This window comes from Oryx dammah, unplaced genomic scaffold (assembly GCF_014754425.2).
Source record: "Oryx dammah isolate SB20612 unplaced genomic scaffold, SCBI_Odam_1.1 HiC_scaffold_2, whole genome shotgun sequence".
NCBI classification, from domain to species: domain Eukaryota; kingdom Metazoa; phylum Chordata; class Mammalia; order Artiodactyla; family Bovidae; genus Oryx; species Oryx dammah.
Window position 1 is genome coordinate 20,283,492 of NW_024070186.1, and position 22,580 is coordinate 20,306,071.

Sequence of the window (22,580 nt, forward strand, 5' to 3'; positions counted from 1 at the left end):
TTAACATATAATTTACTTTTATGTCAACTTTCTTTAGTAACAAGCTGGTTATCCTATTAGACTTATCATGTATACTCTAGAAGCAATCCTCAGACAAGCACAGGTTTTAATTTTTATAATTGCCTAAAGGATTTATCCACTTATGTAATTCTATTACTGAGGGTTGACTAAATATTTTCCTATATGTAAAGACTCTTATTTTTCACTTAAACACTTGTATTGTTAAGCAATGAAAATATGTACCACAAATAAATTTTAATAACATGTATTGCTTATCTCTTCAAAAATTATGTATAAATTATTATAGTACAGGTAATATGCCCCTACTAAAATTTAATTTTGGTAGAAATGACAAAGGCTAAACATGGTATGCACTAACATAAATTTTTACCTCACCAACTGTACAAAAAATAGATGTTTTCTCTTCTTAAAATAAACATTGCCTAATCAAGACATTATTTTAAGATTACTTTCCTTTTATCAGTTCAGTTCAGTTCAGTTCAGTCACTCAGTCGTGTTCGACTCCTTGCGACCCCATGAATCACAACATGCCAGGCCTGCCTTTCCATCACCAACTCCTGAAGTTCACTCAAATTCATGTCCATCGAGTCGGTGATGCCGTCCTGCCATCTCATCCTCTGTCGTCCCCTTCTCCTCCTGCCCCCAATCCCTCCCAGCATCAGAGTCTTTTCCAATGAGTCAACTCTTCACATGAGGTGGCCAAAGTATTTGAGTTTCAACTTTAGCATCAGTCCTTCCAGTGAACACCTAGGACTGATCTGCTTTAGAATGGACTGCCTGGATCTCCTTGCAGTCCAAGGGAATCTCAAGAGTCTTCTCCAACACCACAGTTCAAAAGCATCAATTCTTCAGTGCTCAGCTTTCTTCCTATTATCAACTATTTCTAAATTTGAAAATGCTTTCAAAGGTAGAATTTAAAGAACTGTGGTCATGAAATGAATAACTATGTATCTTATTATTCTAGCACAGCATCTGGCATGAAGCATCATTATGAATACTCACCACTGCTCCACCATTTCCTGCCATTAATGATATAGCTGTCTCCATCTCGCTGGATGCTACATTCAATATTTGTGGCATCACTTGAAGCTACATCGGGCTCTACAAATAAGCAAAGGCTGAATTTACAGGCAGGCAGATACCACTGGTTTATAAAAGATACTTAAAGAAAGTTCAAAGTGAACTCTTTGATGACAGAGGCATCTTTGTCTTTTTCATCTTCCTACCATTACACATAGTAGGTATTCAATAAATGTGCACTAAGAAAATGAATGAAATATTTAGAACAACTCAGATCAGCTATCGAAATTGTGTGTTTTTGGCTTACTCAGTGACATGTGACTTGGGTTACGACTCACTTAATCCTCTCCCTAATCATCAAACATACATTGAAAATATCATTGTTTACTTCCCACAATGGAAATCTGTACTACATATTTGCAAGTCAGATTTCCCCAGCATCAGTTCAGTTCAGTTCAGTCACTCAGTTGTGTCCAACTCTTTGCAACCCCATGGACTGCAGCATGCCAAGCTTCCCTGTCCATCACCAACTCCCAGAGCTTACACAAACTCATGTCCATTGAGTCAGTAATCCCATCCAACCATCTCATCCTCTGTCATCCCCTTCTCCTCGTGCCTTCAATCTTTCCCAGCATCAGAGTTTGCATCAGATGGCCAAAGTATCAGTCCTTCCAATGAATATTCAGGACTGATTTCCTTTAGGATGGACTGGTTGGATCTCCTTGCAGTCCAAGGGACCCTCAAAGAGTCTTCTTCAACACCACAGTTCAAAAGCATCAATTCTTTGGTGCTCAGCTTTCTTTATAGTCCAACTCTCACATCCACACATGACCACTGGAAAAAACATGGCCTTGACTAGATGGACCTTTGTTGGCAAAGTAATGTCTCTGCTTTTGAATATTGTCTAGGTTGGTCATAATTTTTCTTCTAATGAGCAGGCATCTTTTAATTTCATGGCTGCAGTCACCATCTGCATTGATTTTGAAGACCAAGAAAATAAAGTCTGTCACTGTTTCCATTATTTCCCCATCTATTTGCCTCGAAATGATGGGACCAGATGCTATGATCTTAGTTTTCTGAAAGTTGAGTTTTAAGCCAAATTTTTCACTTTCATAGAGAGACTCTTCAGTTCTTCTTCCCTTTCTGCCATAAGGGTGGTGTCATCTGCATATCTGAGGTTATTGATATTTCTCCTGGCAGTCTTGATTCCAGCTTGTGCTTCATCCAGCCTGACATTTTTTTTTTTTAATGTACTCTGCATATAAGTTTAATAAGCAGGGTGACAATATACAGCCTTGATGTACTCCTTTCCCGATTTGGACCAGTCTGTTGTTCCATGTCCAGTTCTAACTGTTGCTTCCTGACCTGCATACAGATTTCTCAAGAGGCAGGTCAGGTGGTTGGGTATTCCCATCTCTTGAAGAATTTTTCATAGTTTGTTGTGATCCACACAGTCAAAGGCTTTAGCATAGTCAATAAAGCAGAAGTAGATGTTTTTCTGGAACTCTCTCTCTTTTTTGATGATCTAACAGATGTTGGCAATTTGATCTCTGGTTCCTCTGTCTTTTCTAAATCCAGCTTGAACATTGGGAATTTCATGGGTCATGTACTGTTGAAGCTTGGCTTGGAGAATTTTGAGCATCACTTTGCTAGTGTGTAAGATGAGTGCAACTGTGTGGTAGTTTGAGCTTTCTTTGGCATTGTCTTTCTTTGGGATTGGAATGAAAACTGATCATTTCCAGTCCTGTGGCCACTGCTGAGTTTTCCAAATTTGCTGCCATATTGAGTGCAGCATTTTCACAGCATCATCTTTTAGTGTTTGAAATAGCTCAAATGGAATTCCATCACCTCCACTAGCTTTGTTCGTAGTGATGCTTCCTAAGACCCACCTGACTTTGCATTCCAGAATGTCTGGCTCTAGGTGAGTGATCACACCATTGTGATTATCTCGGTCGTGAAGATCTTTTTTGTATAGTTTTTCTGTGTAGTCTTGCCACCTCTTCTTAATATCTTCTGCTTCTGTTAGATCCATACCATTTCTGTCCTTTATCGAGCCCATCTTTGCATGAAATGTTTCCTTGGTATCTCTAATGTTCTTGAAGAGATCTCTAGTCTTTCCTGTTCTATTGTTTTCCTCTATTTCTTTGCATTGATCACTGAAGAAGGTTTTCTTATCTTTCCTTGCTATTCTTTGACACTCTGCATTCAAATGGGTCTATCTTTCCTATTCTCCGTTGCCTTCTACTTCTCTTCTTTTCACAGCTATTTGTAAGGCCTCCTCAGACAACTATTTTGCCTTTTTGCATTTCTTTTTCTTGGGGATGGTCTTGATCACCGTAGGTTTAGTATACTAACCAACTTTCTTTCAAATTAATTTTTTGGGGAGTATATTTGATTTACAATGTTGTGTTAGTTTCTGCTGTACAGAAAAGTGAATCATAATATCCACTCTTTTTTTTTTAGAGTCTTTTCCCATACAGGTCATTAGCTCCCTGTGCTATACAGTAGGCTATATACAAGTTATCTATTATATGTGTGTGTGTGTGTATGTGTATATGTCAGTCCCAATCTCTCAATTTATCCCTCTCTGCCACTTGCTCCCTTGGTAAGCATAGCTTGTTTTCTACATCTCTGACACTATTTCTGTAGTATCTTAAACAACTTCTAACTGTGCCTTTCAAATTCTATCAGTAGTGCTGTCATTGATCTATTTTGCATTCTATAAAACCGGCTCTAGATTTCCTGTCTTCAGAAAGCCTTCCATAGGACAGCTTTACAAGACTGCTTTACAGCATTGCATTTTAGAACTTAACAGGCTAGTTCTAAATCATAGTAATCTGCATTTGTTAATATGCTGCTCTTCTGAGCAGTATCCTTCAAATAGTTTATGTGTTCCCTTTCTAAAACTAGAGACACTCTTTCTTTAGAAAAGGAGCTGTCTACTTGTTTTTTTTTTTTTTTTTTTTAATTTATATTTATGGTTGTGCTGGGTCTTTGTTTTTGTGCACTGGCTTTCTCTGGTTGTGGAGAACGTGGGCTGCTCTCCAGTTGCAGTGCACAAGCTTCTCATTGTGGTGGCTTCTCCTGTTGTAGACCACAGGCTCTAGGTACATGAGCTTCAGTAGTTGGGATGCACGAGTCTAGTTGCTCTGCAGCATGTGGAATCTTCCTGGATCAGGGATCACACCATGTCCCCTGCACTGGCAGATGGATTCTTATCCACTGTACCACCAGGGAGGTCCCAGTTTTACTATTCTAAATGCATTCAGTGTTACAGAAGGATAATAAATTCTGATAAATTTATGGCCAGATGAAACTTAGTTTAATTCTAACTCAATTATAAAACAATGACTTTGTTCTTTGACTAAGAGTTCTTAATAACTGTTTCCTATGTACAAATATACCAAGACCCACTTTTATTAACATGCTCCTACTTTCATCAGCCCACATGATTATAATTTATAATTTGAGCTATATGACCAACATGGGTAAAAGTTCTATTTTTTTTCAATTTATGGCAGCGTGGAGTACTTTTTAACTGTCAGTATAAAATTATCACAAAGATGAATGTTTCATATTCTAAGGTAAATGTCCTTAGAAGGCAATTTTAAATGTAAGTCAAAAGATTATGAAACTAGGTTTCGTTTCAGTTCAGTTCAGTTCAGTCACACAGTTGTGTCTGACTCTTTGCGACCCCATGAATTGCAACACGCCAGGCCTCCCTGTCCATCACCAACTCCCGGAGTTCACTCAGATTCACATCCATCGAGTCAGTGATGCCATCCAGCCATTTCATCCTCTGTCATCCCCTTCTCCTCCTGCCCCCAATCCCTCCCAGCATCAGTCTTTTCCAATGAGTCAACTCTTCGCATGCGGTGGCCAAAGTACTGGAGTTCCAGCTTTAGCATCATTCCCTCCAAAGAAATCCCAGGGCTGATCTCCTTCAGAATGGACTGGTTGGATCTCCTTGCAGTCCAAGGGACTCTCAAGAGTCTTCTCCAACACCACAGTTCAAAAGCATTAATTCTTTGGTGCTCAGCCTTCTTCACAGTCCAACTCTCACATCCATACATGACTACTGGAAAAACCATAGCCTTGACTAGATGGACCTTAGTCGGCAAAGTAATGTCTCTGCTTTTGAATATGCTGTCTAGGTTGGTCATAACTTTCCTTCCAAGGAGTAAGTGTCTTTTAATTTCATGGCTGCAGTCACCATCTGCAGTGATTTTGGAGCCCCCCAAAATAGTCTGACACTGTTTCCACTGTTTCCCCATCTATTTCCCATGAAGTGATGGAACCAGATGCCAGGATCTTAGTTTTCTGAATGCTGAGCTTTAAGCCAACTTTTTCACTCTCCTCTTTCACTTTCATCAAGAGGGTTTTCAGTTCCTCTTCACTTTCTGCCTTAAGGGTGGTGTCATCTGCATATCTGAGGTTATTCATATTTCTCCCAGCAATCTTGATTCCAGCTTGTGTTTCTTCCAGCCCAGTGTTTCTCATGATGTACTCTGCATATAAGTTAAATAAGCAGGCTGACAATATACAGCCTTGACGTACTCCTTTTCCTGTTTGGAACCATTCTGTTGTTCCATGTCCAGTTCTAATTGTTGCTTCCTGACCTGCATACAGATTTCTCAAGAGGCAGGTCAGGTGATCTGGTACTCTGCTGCTAAAGCAGTCTACCAGAAAACATCTGGTATCCTCCCAAAGTGGAGGATGATTTTTATTCTGCACATTTAAAAATGCCAAAATATTAAAACTGGGCTCACAACAAACACATTCATATTTCTGGTCACAGGAAAATCTGCCTAAACACAAAGCCACATTCCACATTTCTTTAGTTCCTCCATAATAACCTCAAGAGTGCACAATGGGAGAATGTGACTGATTTGCTCTTACCTGTCATACAGAAGCAGGAGGTAATACTCCCTTGAAGAAGAGGCTCTAGCCACTGCTGCTTCTGTTTCTCACTTCCATATAGGTAGAGCACCTCCATGTTCCCTGTGTCTACATATAATAAAGAAAAGCATTTATTTTGCATTTAAAAATGTGCTAATATGAAATCCAAACTTTATATCGATAAGAGACATGAATCTTTTTAATATTTACTAACAAAAATGTTTTGAAACATAATAGATGAGATCAGGTATGTTCAGGGTGGCATGGCCATAGACTAAACATAATCAGTTCAGTTCAGTCGCTCAGTTGTGTCTGATTCTTTGCGACCCCATGAATCACAGCATGCCAGGCCTCCCTGTCCATCACCAACTCCCAGAGTCCACTCAGACTCAGGTCCATCTAGTCAAGGCTATGGTTTTTCCTGTGGTCATGTATGGATGTGAGAGTTGGACTGTGAAGAAGGCTGAGCGCCGAAGAATTGATGCTTTTGAACTGTGGTGTTGGAGAAGACTCTTGAGAGTCCCTTGGACTGCAAGGAGATCCAACCAGTCCATTCTAAAGGAGATCAGTCCTGGGTGTTCTTTGGAAGGAATGATGCTAAAGCTGGAACTCCAGTACTTTGGCCACCTCATGCGAAGAGTTGACTCATTGGAAAAGACTCTGATGCTGGGAGGGATTGGGGGCAGGAGGAGAAGGGGACAACCAAGGATGAGATGGCTGGATGGCATCACCAACTCGATGGACATGAGTTTGAGTGAACTCTGGGAGTTGGTGGTGGATAGGGAGGCCTGGCCTGCTGTAATTCATGGGGTCACAAAGAGTTGGACACATCTGAGCGACTGAACTGAACTGAACTGAACTGAAAGTCCTTGAAGGCATCCTTGATTCTTCCATTAATACCCCAAAACCAACCAGGAAATCCTCTTAGCTCTGCCTTCAAAATACAGTTAGAATCTTTCGCTTCTCATTCTTTTCACTGCTACTTCCCTGAATATATCCCTATCATCCATTGCTCAGGACCATCACAACAAGACTCCCTGCATATATCCTTCTTTTGTTAATTCTCAACATGGAAGCCAAAGGGATCCTTTAAAAACTAAGAAGCAACTTGTCACTCCTCTGCTCAAATGTCCATTTCATTAAAGTATAAGTTGTCATCTGCCTGTTAAGTCCCAACATATAAGACCCTTTCCCTCTGATATCTTCTACTTTTCTTTCCCTACCACAATAACCTCCTTGGTTATTCCTAAAATACACCAATCACATTCAAGCTTTAAGGCCTTTGTATTTTATGTTCTCTATGCTATGAAAACTCTCCCCCCAGATCTAAGCATGGCTGACTCTCTCACCCTCTTTAAGTCTTTACCGAATGTTAGGTTTTCAATAAGGCCTATTCTGTGCCTTTCATCTTAATAATAAATTGTAATACATATTCCCCATCTCTCAGCATTCCAGCACTTCCCTACCTTACTGGGTTTTTTTCTTCCAAAGAACTTTTCATCTTCAAACTTACTGTAAAATTACTTATTTATCTGGTGTTTTTTTTTGTTTTTTATTAGAATGTCAGCTCCATGAGGGCAGAAAACTTTGTGTATTTTATTTCATGATCTATCCTGAGTTCCTAAAATGGTGCTTAGCATATAGTAGGCAACTGATAAAGAATGAGCAAGTAAATGGAGAGACAGTGAGGCTAACCAAAAGATTTAAAAACTCTATTGATTCTAACTAACCATAGATATATTTAATACCGAGTCAGAAAACGGGAAACTTTATAATGCCAATCCCTTTGATGGTAACTTTTATTCACTAATACTCAATGTAATGATGTTTAATAAAAGAATAATACAATGAGAACATTAGATCCATTTTTTAACATTTAAATGAAAATAACTAAAAAGTAAAATTACAAATTTATAAATCAATGACTTTGTGTAGAAAAATTTCTTTGTTAAAATTGGGAACGCATGTACACCCGTGGTAGATTCATGTCAATGTATGGCAAAACCAATACAGAATTGTAAAGTAAAATAAAAAATAAATTAAAAAAAAAATAGAGAAATTTTAAACACTGCTTAAAATATCTGAGAAAAGTTATGCTTTAAAATAATGTTGTAACCTGGTGCTTGGCAGTTAAAGATATCTGGAGCAAAAAAGCATTTTCCTGTTTCTTCAGCAATCAAGGCATAGTCCACCTGGGTGAGACCGCTTACAGCTGGCAAAAACAAGTTCCAGAGGCCTTCTGCTTTGGCCATTTCCTGTCAAGATGATGAATATGCCAGAGTGACCATAATTTATCACAACCTAAAATAGTTTACTTTTAAAAGATATTGGCATTTATGCCTTTCAAACTTATGAAATTATTTCATCATATCCTACATGTGCAGTCATTAATTCAACATTTTTTCAATGGTTAAATAAAAGACTTTTCCACAAAGCTTCCTTATATTTGGTTGAAAAACTAAATTTAGTTACTTGAGTGCTTCTTATTGAATCATAGCTATTATAAAATCTCTTCCATTTGAGTATAATTATGCCAAATACACTATTTTGTGCACTTCAATTTCTAACATTTGTTACTATTTGAAAACATGAAATTTGGATTAAGCCTATGTGGGACAAATACTCTGCCTCAACTTCAGTCTCAAGTGAGAGTGTTGATTGTATTTTTAATTTGAATAGCTATAAGAAGCTGTCTTCATTACATATCACACACAACACACTATGTAAACTAATTTGTATATTACAGATTCTATTTTTAAATTTCTTTTTAAAAAGTATACTTGAATAACTATCTCTGCATATATAACAAAAGTTATAATTGATATAATTATCCTCTACATATATAACAAGAGAAGTGACAACAAACTAAAGTTCTCAAAAAAAAATCTGCATATAAATTGTCCAGTTTTAAGGTTCTCTTATTTTTCTTACCTTGAGTTTATCAATTACTAAAGGTTTTTTCCACTTGTCCACTGAATTTTCATTTTGAACATAGAACTCAATTACCTCCTAAAAGTATAAAAGGATAAAAAAGTTCATTAGTTAGAGTTAATAAAAGTAATGCCATAAGCTGCTAATATCCAAAGTAAATAAACATATTTAAGTGAAAAGCTCTTTCAGCTGCTATTGAATCAGTAAAATTTCTTTCTAAAATCAGACACAGAATTATAAAAAATTTTACAGGTGGGTTTTTTTTTTTTTTGCATATCAGGCATCTAGCTTCGGTAGAGGGAAGCAGTGATCTCTGATCCCTCCTCTTGCCCTATTTGTGACATTTGTTTTTGCTTCCTGACTCCTGCCTATGTGGCCCATTGGAAACTAAGGGCCAGGCTAAGACATATAATTATGTGTGTAATATATAATAATATAATGTATGTAATATATAGTTATAATAAATAATACAATATTTCATTCCTCACAAAATTATGCTGCCTTGGTATTAGAGAATTAACTTTCAAAATCCTACACCAAGATTCGAGTGTTCCATTTTCAGTAAGATGGCATACTGGATGGTCATAGAATCCTCTCCCAGGGTAATACAGCTAAAAACGCTGGGTAAAATATTTAAAATAATTTTAAAAATACATGTAATACTACATAGCTGTGCTGAAAGGAAAATAAGGAAACTCCTCAGAGGTTAGGAATAAAAATGTCTGACTTTAGGTGTGAGTGAGCACTGGAACCAAGTTTGTTCTGGAGGGTGTAGGCTGATTTATATTAGCCTAGATCCTAGTTTCCAATGGGCCACATAGGCAGGCAAAACCAAATGTCAGAAACAGGGCAAGAGGAGGATCAGAGACCACCACGTCCCTGCATCAAAGCCAGGATGCCTGATCTGCAAAACCTAAGTGGAAAAAGTAGAAAATAAAAACAAAAAGCTGAATAAGACCATTCACAGGATGGAACAGGAAAAAGAAACATTCCTAACCTGAAGCCTGTCTTCAATCAAGTTTGAGATCTGAATTCACAGCCCTATGTGGCCCTAAAGTTTCAAGTCAAAAATTAAGTTTACAGTGTTCCTGGTGGCAGTGCCTAAAAGTACTGCAGAAGCAAAAGCAAATTCACTCTGGAGGAAAAGTTCTTTTTTAAAAAAGTCTTGACTAATCCCTGCAGATAAAATTCCATTCCAAAGAACATGATTCCAGAATGAAAAAAACTAAACACTCAAGGTAACAAGCCACCATTAGCAAGAATTAGCAAATACAAAAGTTCAACAAAATAGAATCATACCCCCAAAGGCCACAGATAGAATAATGCTTAAATACAGAATAAAAAGTATTTGTGTCCAATAGATTCCAAGAATAAAAGAAGGAATTAAGAGGCTGACAAAGGACTATCAAACTTGGGCAGACAAACCTGAAAAAGACTGAATACAACCTGAGGCAAAGAAAAATCACAGTAATTAAATTTAAAAACACAATGGCACTGATTCTCAAACTTTGGTGGGCATCAGAATCACTTGATAAAACACAAGGGTGCAGGCTGTATCATTTCTCGATGAGTCTACTTGTGTATTCCTATTTTTGTAATCTTAACTAGCTCTCTAGGCAATTCTGACACAATCCAAATAATGAGATACACCCCTCTATGCAAGGTTGAATGATGGGCTAGTTACATTCAAATAATAATAAATTGAAAGAAGGATCTGAAGAAATTACTCCTTTCTTCAATGAAGCACAGGAATTCAATGGAAGGAAAATATGAGTGGTTAAGATATGATGGATACAGAGAGAATCATTGCTTCCCTTTTCAGATGTGGGGAAAAAACAAAGAAAAATAAGCATTTACTAGCAGATTCTCATTAAAGGATTTTGATCCAAGAAGGAACATCTGGGTTGTAAGAAGGAATAGTAAATAAATAAAGTGATAAATACAAGGGTAAGTTGAAATTTAACAACTAGCTACATAAAAACAATAACAGTAATCTCTCATCTGTGAACTAAAATACTGGACTATAAGGACGTTTTCCAATAGTTTGCTCTTAAAACAACTCTGTACTTATTTTCTACATATAGGGTAATAGAATTACTGAAATAAGGCTATGAACGTTGGTCAAAACTCTGTATTACAAAATTGTTTTCTAAAATTGTTTCACCAAATTACAGTCATATAAGTAAATATGCTAAAATATTTCTTTTATTGAAGCATGGCTAGTCTAAAACTTCAAGAAGACAAAGGATGGCTCTTTCACAGGCACCACAATGAACAGTACTTGTCATTTCTGTCAGGAAGTAAGTTTAGTTGGAAGACTTCCTGTTTATGGTTGTTAATTATTAACATTTCCATCCCTCATGTTGCCATGGAAATAGTAATGCAATTGTGTTTGATAAGAAATGTGTTATGTAATACATGTACAAATTCCCATCTGTGACTACCTCTGTTTGACTCTATAGTTGTGAGAAATTACACTATGCCATTTGTCAGTTCAGTTCAGTCACTCAGTCATGTCTGACTCTTTGTGACCCCATGGACTGCAGGACATCAGGCTTCCCTGTCCATCACCAACTCCTAGAGTTTGCTCAATCTCAGGTCCATAAAGTCCGTGATACCATCCAACCATCTCATTCTCTGTTGTCCCCTTCTTCTCCTGACTTCAGTCTTTCCCAGCATCAAATGAAAGTGAAAGTTGCTCGTCATGTCCACTCTTTGTGATACCATGGACTGAGGTCCATGGAATTCTCCAGGCCAGAATCCTGGAGTGGGTAGCCATTCACTTCTGCAGGGGATCTTCCCAATCCGGGGATCGAACACAGGTCTCTTGCATTGCAGGCAGATTCTTTACCAGTTGAGCCACCAGGGAAGCCCTCCATCAGGGTCTTTTCTGATGAGTCAGTTCTTCGCAACAGGTGGCCAAAGTACTGGAGCTTCAGCTTCAGCATCAGTCCTTCCAATGAATATTCAGAACTGATTTCCTTTAGGATGGACTGGTTGGATCTCCTTGCAGTCCAAGGGACTCTCACTTGTTTTCTCCAACACCACAGTTCAAAAGCATCAATTCTTCGGTGCTCAGTTTTCTTTATGCCATTTATATAATTATTTAAAATTTGTATTATTTAATAGTGAAAAGTGAAAGTGGAAGTTGCTCAGTCGTGTCTGACTCTTTGTGACCCCATGGCCTGTATAATCCATGGAATTCTCCAGGCCAGAATACTGGAGCCTTTCCCTTCTTCAGGAGATCCTCCCAACCCAGGGATCGAACTCAGGTCTCCCACATTGCGGGCAGATTCTTTACCAGCTGAGCAACAAGGGAAGCCCAAGAATACCGGAGTGGGTAGCCTATCCCTTCTCCAGGGGATGTTCCCGACCCAGAAATTGAACTGGGGTCTCCTTCACTGCAGACAGATTCTTTACCAACTGAGCTATGAGGGAAGTATGATTTGGAATTTTGCAAAATCTATATGTTGCAAAGAGTCAGATAAAATTTAGCAACTGAACAACACAACAATATGTGGTATGGTAGAAGTCAGAATTAAAATAAAATAATTTATCACAAAGAATCTTTCTTTAATTCTTAAAGTATGAAAAATAGTTTATTAATGGAAAAGGAAAACAGAAAATATGCTTGGTGCCTGATCAATTCTCTCCAGATATCACCTTTAATATTTAACTTTCTCATTCACTGACAGACACACTGCTTTGGAGTATGGTTAGTTCATAGTCTTAAATCTGAGCCTATAAGTAATTTTGCAATATAATACATTTTTCACTTTAAACTTAAGTCTGTTAGAAAAAAAGAAGCAAGAATTCTTCCCTAATATATTATTAGATTCAGTAAAAAATATGACTAATGTTACCATTCTATTAAAAGCGTGTTCTCAAGTATGTCATGTTGCTAGTTTCTGTTCTACATGCTATTTTAAGACTCCTTATTCATTTTAAATAAGAAGAATTGCCTTTATTTCATTTCCTTTTTCCTTCCAGTTTTATTGAGATATATGGGGTCGCAGAGAGTTGGACACGACTGAGCGACTGAACTGAACTGAACTGAATAGCACTGTATATATTTAAGGTATACAGCATAATAACTTGACTAACATACATCATGAAATGATTATCACAATGTTTAGTGAATATACACATCTCATATAGATATAAAATTAAAGAAATAGAAAAAATTCTTTCTTTCACACATAACTGTAAGTTGTATTTATCATGCTGTGTATTGCATTCCTAGTTATCTTATAACTGGAAGTTCATAACTTTTGATTACCACCAATTCCCTCTCCCTCCCCTCCAGGAAGAATCACCTTTTAACATTTTAATGGATAATGGGTTCTCATGTTCTTACTTTATGATATCCAAAGAAATTTAAAAGGTCATTAGAAGAGCATAAATTGAACCTTATTTTTTTCCTGTTATAAGTTGGGAAGACATATAAAGCATTAAGAAAAAATCATCAGGAGTCTTACTACTAAAGATATATAATATTAAGATGTTAGTGTATTAAATGGTATAATCTTATTTTCTAGATATGATTGTTCTAGTTTTTATAAATATAGTTATAAAAATAGTGGACAGAATTTTATAGGCTTTCTCTCCTTCTATTTCAAAAAAGCTAATTACTTTTCTCCAAGCATCATTTCAAATGAGTGTGTTCAGAAATAGGGATTAGTACTGTTCAGAATCATTCTACAGGATAAAACATTTACAGATGTTAGTACAAGTTTTTAAAGGAAGAAAAAGCTCTCATTAGATATACTTTAAATTTGAAAAATGTGCTAACAGAAAATGGTTATGGCTTTCCTTGCCACACAAAATGTTGACAAACCTTTCCTTGAAAACTACAGACTGCTTTTTCTAAATTTATCACAAAGCATTTTATTGAAAATTCTTTGTAAATATTTTAGTAGCTGCATGAGACGAGGTTCAGCAGATGTATCATGATCCAACTTGTAACACCTCTTCTCTGCTTCCCTGGATTGCTCATTTACATTTAGGAATGAAAGAACAAGGCTACTTGGTTTCCTCTGCCAGTTGACTCTCCTTTGAATAAATCAGGTAGGCTGATAGGCAAGCTGGGGTCTACACCAAATCCCTCACTGGGGAAAAAAAAGTGGAGAACTCTTCTCTGGAGCACTAACTATCATTTGAAGCCCTGGTTTTTTGGAAACAGATCATCTGCTTTTCTAGAGTACTCTGGCAGCCTTTTTATGCAGCAATCACTGTTGCTACCCAGGAGTATTAGAAACCAGCCCAAGCAGCCCACATATTACAGGTTTATTCTTCAATCAAATATCTTGATTTCTCTTCCTCTTCTCATTCTTGCTCTTCATAACAGGCAATCACAGGGGGTCCATTGTAAAAAGAAAAAATTGGTTACCACCTGTATTAAAGACCTCTCTCACTGTGAAATTCTCTTGAAATGTGGCTTTCTGTTAAGGTTTAGTCTTTGGTATGATCCATCCTGCTTTCCAAATCCAATTTCCATTCTCTTTTTAAAACCTTTAGTCCTCTGATGTGTACTTCTCCTATTTTTGTGCTTTTAAAAATACAGTTTAAAAAATTTATTGTTAATTCAAGGGGATTTTATTCGTCCAAGATTTCAGTCTGCCATCTTCAACTCAAAGTGTTGTATATTCTTTTTAATACCTCAAAGTTCAGAATTTTATTTTTAAAATTTTAATTTTACAGGGAGTAGAGTTGATTTACAATGTTGTGTTAGTTTCAGGTTTACAGCAAAATGATTCAGTTATACATATACATATTCTTTTTCAGTCCCATATTGGTTATTAAAGAGCATTGAGTAGAGTCCCCTATGTTATACAGTAGGTCCTTGTTGATTATCTGTTTTATAGATAGTAATATATATATATGCTAATCCCAAACTCCTAGTTTATCCCTCTCCTTCACCTTTCCCCTTTGGTAAACATGTTTGTTTTCTAAGTCTGCGAATCTGTTTCTGTTTTATAAATAAGTTAGTAAGTTCATTTGCATCATATTTTCAGATTCAACATATTAGTGATATCATATGACATTTGTCTTTCTCTGTCTGACTTATTTCACTTAGCATGATAATCTCTGGGTCCATTCAGGTTGTTGCAAATGGCATTATTTCATTCTTTTTTATGACTTAGTAATATTCCATTGTATATATGTACCACATCTTCCTTATCCATTCATCTGTTGATGGACATTTAGGTTGCTTCCATGTCTTAGCTATTGTAAATAGTGCTGCTATGAACATTGGGGTGTATCTTTTTGAATTAGAGTTTCTCTGAATATATGCCCAGGAGTGAGACTGCTACATCATAGGGTGGCTCTACTGTTAGTTCTTTAAGGAATCTCCATACTGTTCTTCACAGTGGCTGCACCAATTTACATTGTCACCAATAGTGTAGGAAGTTTCTGCTTTCTCCATACCCTCTCCACAATTTATTGTTTGTAGATTTTGATTGCCATTCTACTAGTGTGAGGTGATACTTCACTGCAGTTTTGATTTGCATTTCTCTAATAAAAGTAGTGATATTGAACATATTTTTATATGCTTTCCAGCCATGTTTTCTTTGGAGAAATGTCTACTTAGATCTGCTTATTTTTTGATTGTATTGTTTGTTTCTTTGATATTGAGCTGCATGAGCTGTTTGTATATTTTGGAGGTTAATCCCTTGTTGGTTCCATAATTTGCAAATATTTTCTTCCATTTTGTGAGCTGTCTTTTCGTTTCATGGTTTTCTCCTTTGCTGTGTGAAAGCTTTTAAGTTTAATTAGGTTCCAATTGTTTTTGTTTTTATTTTCATTCTCCAGAAGGTGGATCCAAAAGGATATTGGTGCAACTCATGTCAGATAGTGTTCTGCCTATGTTTTCCTCTACAAGATTTATAGTATTCTCTTACATTCTGGTCATCAGAAGTTCAGAATTTTAAAAATCAAAATTGTATATATACTAACTAGAGCAGAAAGTCTGCAAAGTGATACCTTAACCACTGACAACATTTAAGAAGGGACGATTTTGGAAAGCACTTCTTCATATTAAGCTATATTCCACACTGTGAGCCAAATTCATCTTACTCTGGATCTTCACTAAAAATACTATAATTATTCATATAATTCAAGCAACAATAGTAACTGCTCTATAAACACATATCAACACTGACAATTTTTGTTGAAAGAATTTTAGTCATTTTCAGTTTCCTATTTAATTGTTCTCACCTAGCTCTAGAGCTGTCAGAATCACAGAAGATTTAAATGGGAATTTATTATGTATATAGTCATACCTATTCATACTGTAGATAAAGAAATTGGGCCTCTGAGAGAGAAAGTTATTGTCCAAGACCACCTAATTTGAGGCAGGAATGCCTTATATAGTCATAATAGTTTTTATCTTTTCTTCACAGCATTTATCATCTCTTAATGCCTTTCTTTCATGCTAAAGTATACACTCTATAGGAGTACAAAGTCCTGTCTTCTTGTTCTTCCTTTTACTTTCAATGGCTTGCTAGGTGCCTAATCCATTACTTGGTACCCAATTACTTGTTAACTGAATGAATGAGTGTGTCACATTGCTTGTCTACTCTCAGTGCATTTACTGAAACTTAACACTTTTGAACTGTGGTGTTGGAAAAGACTCTTGAGAGTCCCTTGGACTGCAAGGAGATCCAACCAGTCCATTCTGAACGAGATCAGCCCTGGGATTTCTTTAGAAGGAATGATGCTAAAGCTGAAACTCCAGTACTCTGGTCACCTCATGCGAAGAGTTGACTCATTAGAAAAGACTTTGATGCTGGGAGGGATTGCGGGCAGGAGGAGAAGGGGACGACAGAGGATGAGATGGCTGGATGGCATCACTGACTTGACGGACGTGAATCTGAGTGAACTCCGGGAGTTGGTGATGGACAGGGAGGCCTGGTGTGCTGCGATTCATGGGGTTGCAAAGAGTCGGATACGACTGAGCGACTGAACTGAACTGAACATCTTAGAACAGAAGCTTGTGAGGGGAACAGTGGTAGTAGCCATATACAGTTTCAAATGATATACAAAATTTTCCGGGTATGCCCTTTTTGTTTAACATAAACTCCTTTTAATTTTCAAAGGGGCTCATAAAGAAAAAAAGGCTGTCACTGCCTTAGGAAAAGACCCTCAAAGTAATGTTTTACTCTCTTCAAAGATCTTAACTTTACAAACAGCTAATTCCCTTTGACTTAGTTTTAATTCCACAGATTTATGTGGCATTCCCTTGGCATATTATAGAAGCTTGGAATTTTTCAGGATTAGGCTTTGTAAAGTTCAATGCTAAGGTGAGAAGGGGCATCTAGGTAAGGATTGACTGCAAAGAAATGATACCAGGGTACTCCTAGAAGAAGAGATAACAGAAGTAATTCATCAATAGTCTTGAAGCACAAATACATTCTGTTTATTTATAGAATACTTACCTTTTCCACTGGGAGGATATGTTGTTTCAAGAACTGCTTCACCCTAGTAAGAACTTCCTGACCGGTCCTAGTCTGTACAAACAATTGACGGGTAGTATCAGTCTGTGGAAGTGCAGTGCTGAAAGATCTTTATTTTTAAAAAAATTACAAAGAAAGAAAAAAGTTACAAAGATGTCCAAAATCATTATTACAGATTTCTGAATAGAATGTGACGTTTTCCCCCAATTCCCCGTAAATATCTCTCAGAAAGAGCTTCCGTATTTTGGAGCTTTTTTTTTTTTAAACCTTTCATGGTTATGGGAGGAATGCAGAATCATTTTATTTTGAACATTAAACTTCAGTGCTTAAAGCACTTTTTGGAGAAAACATAGCCTGGCATGACCTCAATCAATCGGAGTTTAAAATCTTTATTGAATTCACCCATCAAAATATCTAAACAAGAAGGCAAAGAAATTGGACACAAATAGAATTAGACACTCTTAGTATTTGCCTCACAAATACAACTGCAGGATGTCATTATAAGTAAGACTAAAGATCATTATGAAGAGCAGCACTGTCATTTATTATGTTATAGAGATCACAAATATTCATGTATAAGATGAAGTGTAAAATACAATGGTCCTAAGGTGATGTCAGGTCTCCCTGGTGGCTCAGACGGTAAAGAACCTGCATGTAATGCAGGAGCTCTGGGTTCAGTCCTTGGGTCAGGAAGTTCTCCTGGAGAAGGAAATGGCAACCCACTCCAGCATTCTTGCATGGAGAATTCCACCGACAGAGGAGCCTGGAGGGCTACAGTCTGTGGTGTCGTAAAGAGTCAGACACACAGAGCAACTAACATTTTCACTTTCAAGGTGATGTCATGGAAACTTGTGGCTTGGGCAAAATTTCCAGGGGCAACATGATTCATGTGTTCAGTAAGTGCTATATATCACACTGTTTTTATTTTTTTCCTCTAACTTTTATTTTACATTGGAGAGTAGTTGGTTTACAATGTGTTAGTTTCAGGTATACCAAAGTGATTCAATTATACATACACATATAGTTATTCTTTATCAGATTTTTTTCCCCATAAAGCTTATGGGAATATTGAGTAGAGTTTCTTCCACTATACAGTAGGTTCTTGTTGATCATCTATTTTATGTATTGTAGTGTGTATATGTTAATCTCAATCCCCTAATTTACCCTCCCCTTGCATCACACTTGTTAGATGGAGGTATGGTTTGAAAAAGTGTATTAGATGCCTCAGAAGTGCCCCACTAATGGACATATGAATTAAAAGATGCTTAAATGTCTGAATACAGTTTCATGCAATTTGATGGTGGAAGAGAGCAACATTTTTAAACTTAATAAATCATCTTACATAATACATAATTTTAAATAGGTATATGTAAGTAACAAACATTAGAAGGGAACATTTCAGAATTTTATCAATATCCTTAAAAGTTTATAATTCAACTTGGCAAAAGAGAAACCTCTTAATATTAAATTGATTTTCTTTATATGTGAAGTCAACTTATTTTCAAGCATAAAAGAGATTTACTAAAAAAAAAAGAAAAGAATAACCATGGTTGACAGCAGTAATCCTTGTGTTGTAAGCAATAAAAACAATCCCTATCCTTCTAAAGCTTATGACCCTCACATACCTAATAAAGGCTCTATTTGAATTAAACACAGAATCTATATTTTGCTTGCCTTTTTGAGAGCCGCAATCCAGTTTCTGCCAGAGGTTGCACAACATTGGCATAATGGAAGCTATTTTCAGATGCATTATTTCCCAGAAGATATCTATTATAAATTCCCTATAAGTAAATTAACATAAAGTGATTAAAATTCAATGAAAACTATTCTTCAGCTATCTAGTCTTCCCAGTTTTCCAGCTATGTGAATCACTAAACTTACAAAGTACTAAGATATAAATCAGACTATCAATTCTATTAATTTACATGCAGGAAAAATCATGCCACTCCAAATGAAAGTATTACATGCTTATCATCTGGCTAACATACTCTAATCATAACAGAATTATAGCTGGAAATCAAACCAAACTTCAAAATTATTTCAGCAGTTACCAAAGATACCAAATTGGCAAGTTATATCATCTCTAAAGATCACTGTTCTACCTTCATAGTGGAGGAAAACAAAAAACTAAAGAAATCAAAATAAAATTAAAAATTATAAAACAAAAAGAAGACAATGAAATGACTTCTTACTAAGAATATTTTATCCCATTTTTTGGACCTTTAATTAAGGTGAAACTATTCTCCTTTGAATAGTGTTAGTGGAATGCTCAACTTTTTTTTTTTCTTACCTCTCCCTATTCTGTGCTTCCATCATAAGATATTCTCTGGTTCCCTGCCCCAAATAATATCAACTGAATTTCATTAGTTTATTTCTGTATATAATTCTTAGTACAATATTAACACTGTAATCCAATTTCACATTTCTAGTTAATATGGGATGTTTATGATCATCTCTAAAGTTACTACTATATAGTTTATGACACATAGTAGTTTATGACATATTAATTCAATCATAAACCATGTCAAATTTTCATTTGAAATGAAAATCCATTTTAATTTGAAAGCCTATTTGGTATCTTTTTTGTGGAAACTGACAAATACAGAAACATACTATAAACCTTATTGTGAGAAATCTATCCAAGTAATAAGATTAATTAATATGATTAATATGATTCTAAACTACAGGATGAGATGTAAGACAACAATTTCTTAGAAGATATTTCAAGTATTGGAGGACAGCATGGACTCTGAGGACAGGGAAAAATAACCATAATTTTCCTTAATCTTTTTTTTCCATTCCCTTTGTTTCTAAAATCTCTTATTTACTTGTTCTTCCTATAAATCCTAACCCCTTGCCAGTGATGAAGCATCTTAATTTCTTAAATAAACAAAGATTCAAACTTAGGTTAATGAAAAATTAGTTTAACGAGGTAGTACAATGAAGAATGCATTTGTTTAAACTGTAAATTAAAAAAAAAACTGTACTTATATTCAACTTTCTCTCAAAATTTGTCATATTATTAGGAAAATAGACAATTTTGCTTATCTTCACTCAAAAACATAATTAAGAGGCTTCTGTATGCTAGGTACTGGGCTAGGCTTTGGGAAATATAATGATAATTCTTTCCTCACCATCAGCCCTGATTAATAAATGGCTTTACAATCTGAATCAGATATCACATTAGGAGTTTAGCTCTTTCTTATATTGATATTCAGGAAATAACCAATTTTCACATGCTTTTTTTCTTTTTGTCATTATGTCTTTCTTTCTCCCTTCCTCCATCTTTTTGGTCTATTATACCACGTGTGCTACTCAACTTTTTCCCTTGCCAAATTCCTATTCTGTAAACTCTGGATTTATATTTTATCCATGTTTGGTATTTGTCATTGTGGAAAATAAATTGATCTAAAGATATTATATAAGGGAATTCTCTGGTCCAGTGGTTAGGATTCTGTGCTTCTACTGTCAGGGGCCTGGGTTCAATTTCTGGTTAGGGAATTGATTCCACAAGCCAAGGCCAAAAGAAAAAAAAAGAATGTAACACCCCCCAAAACCAAAAATGTTTTCAAGAGTACATCAGTAAGTAACAGTGAAACACATGTTAAAAAATTAATTACCTGTGCTATTCCAGCCATTTTAAAATATGAAAGGGCAAGAAAGAAATTCCAGTTAGGAAGATTAGAATTAATTCCCCTGCAGTGGCAATATATTGAAATCAGTTCTTCCATTGATGGTATCCCTATAAAAACAGTACATACTATAAACTTTAATAAAAATGTCAGGGTGAATAATTTTAAATGTCATATTACATATAAAATTGAATATAAAACTATTTTCTACAAAGCAAAACATGCTCCAAGTATTTATTTCCAAAAGAATACTATATAGAAATGATTACATTTTGTCACAAATTACTAAAAATGGAATGGCACACTTTAAAAAAATTGATAAAGATGATTTAAAAACATTTCAAGAAACAAATAAAAGCTGGTTATCTAAGATTATAAAATTATCTTTTGTTAATTATGGAGCGAAATAAAGACAATTTTACCTTAATAGAAATTTAGGCAACATTATGTTTTCATACCTATGTTTTCTTGCAAATGATGGCTTTGATTTCCCAATGAAACAGTCTTTGGCCAAAAGTAGAACATGGAGAGATGAGCCAAGTCTAACAAAGGATGACCAATGGTTGAAAGCTCCCAATCAAGCACAGCTATAACTCGAGACTGTAATTAAAAATAAAAAGATTTTAATATATTAAATCCAAAAGAACTAAAATGAAAAAAATGAAATAGAATATATTGAAAATCATATTTTCCATCAAAAGCAAATGTGAAGCTGTAGTTTGCAGTCTTTACCCACAGTGGCACAATTCACTTATCAAATAACTAATTTTAATAGCCTTGAATGAGTAAAGCCAAGTCCCCTGCTTCCATGATTGGCTCTCAGTTCTTCATTTTACTTTACAAAGCCCTAACGTGTCTACTAAAGAGTGGAGGCAAGAGCAGTTGAAAATATTTGACTGGAAGTTAACTATGATAAAAGAAGAAATTCTAACAATTACTTATAATTTAAGAATCTATGTTCTAATAATGAATCTAGCAACATGACAAATATTTCACTCCTATGGAAACAGTAATTTTTTAAAGTAAGTTATTTCATGCTGCAGATACAAAAAGGTAATTGTTATAAAAGATGCTGCTTGTTTTATGAATATAAAATCAATCATCATATAGCAACATGATAAAAGAGTTGTGTAATTTGGAATCAATAACAGCTTTCCTCATGCTACTTTGTAACAATATATATCGAAGGAATATAAATTTTTATGTTAGGAACATAGGGCATTCAACTGAAAATACAAGCAATCTGCAGAATAATATGTGTACTATGATCCTATTTAAATAAAAAGGTTGCAAATGAATACTCAAAGTTGAAAGAATACACACCAAACTGATAACAATGACTATGGTTGCTTCAAGTTAGGTAGGAGGGATGGGATATGAGAGGAGGCACTCCATTGGAGGGTCTGTACAGGAAGAGTAACTAAATAGGATTTGTATTTTAAGGTCACTAGCTGCTATGTTTTGAATAGATTGTAGGGGAGCAAAGAGGAGACTGCAGCAACAATTTAGCCAAGATTATCTAAGCCAGATAAAACAGCAGAGTTCATTTAGGCAATGCATATTATTGCGTTTCATGCCTTTATGTATCTTTGTATGTGTTTGTACTCCCTTACTTCAGTCA

The 22,580-nt window shown here is 35.7% G+C and overlaps 1 protein-coding gene across 1 annotated transcript in view; it reads right to left on the reverse strand.

The window, feature by feature from the left end:
• Positions 1-22,580, reverse strand: part of ACAD11 (acyl-CoA dehydrogenase family member 11) — a 119,665-nt gene that overhangs the window by 39,287 nt on the left and 57,798 nt on the right. The window contains exons 6-13 of the mRNA XM_040232753.1: positions 21,418-21,559; positions 20,948-21,069; positions 19,002-19,108; positions 17,310-17,436; positions 8,872-8,949; positions 8,057-8,195; positions 5,941-6,048; positions 1,024-1,122 (exon numbers count right to left, since the gene is read on the reverse strand). Coding sequence (XP_040088687.1) covers positions 1,024-1,122; positions 5,941-6,048; positions 8,057-8,195; positions 8,872-8,949; positions 17,310-17,436; positions 19,002-19,108; positions 20,948-21,069; positions 21,418-21,559 — 922 coding nt within the window. The remainder of the gene's footprint in view (positions 1-1,023; positions 1,123-5,940; positions 6,049-8,056; positions 8,196-8,871; positions 8,950-17,309; positions 17,437-19,001; positions 19,109-20,947; positions 21,070-21,417; positions 21,560-22,580) is intronic.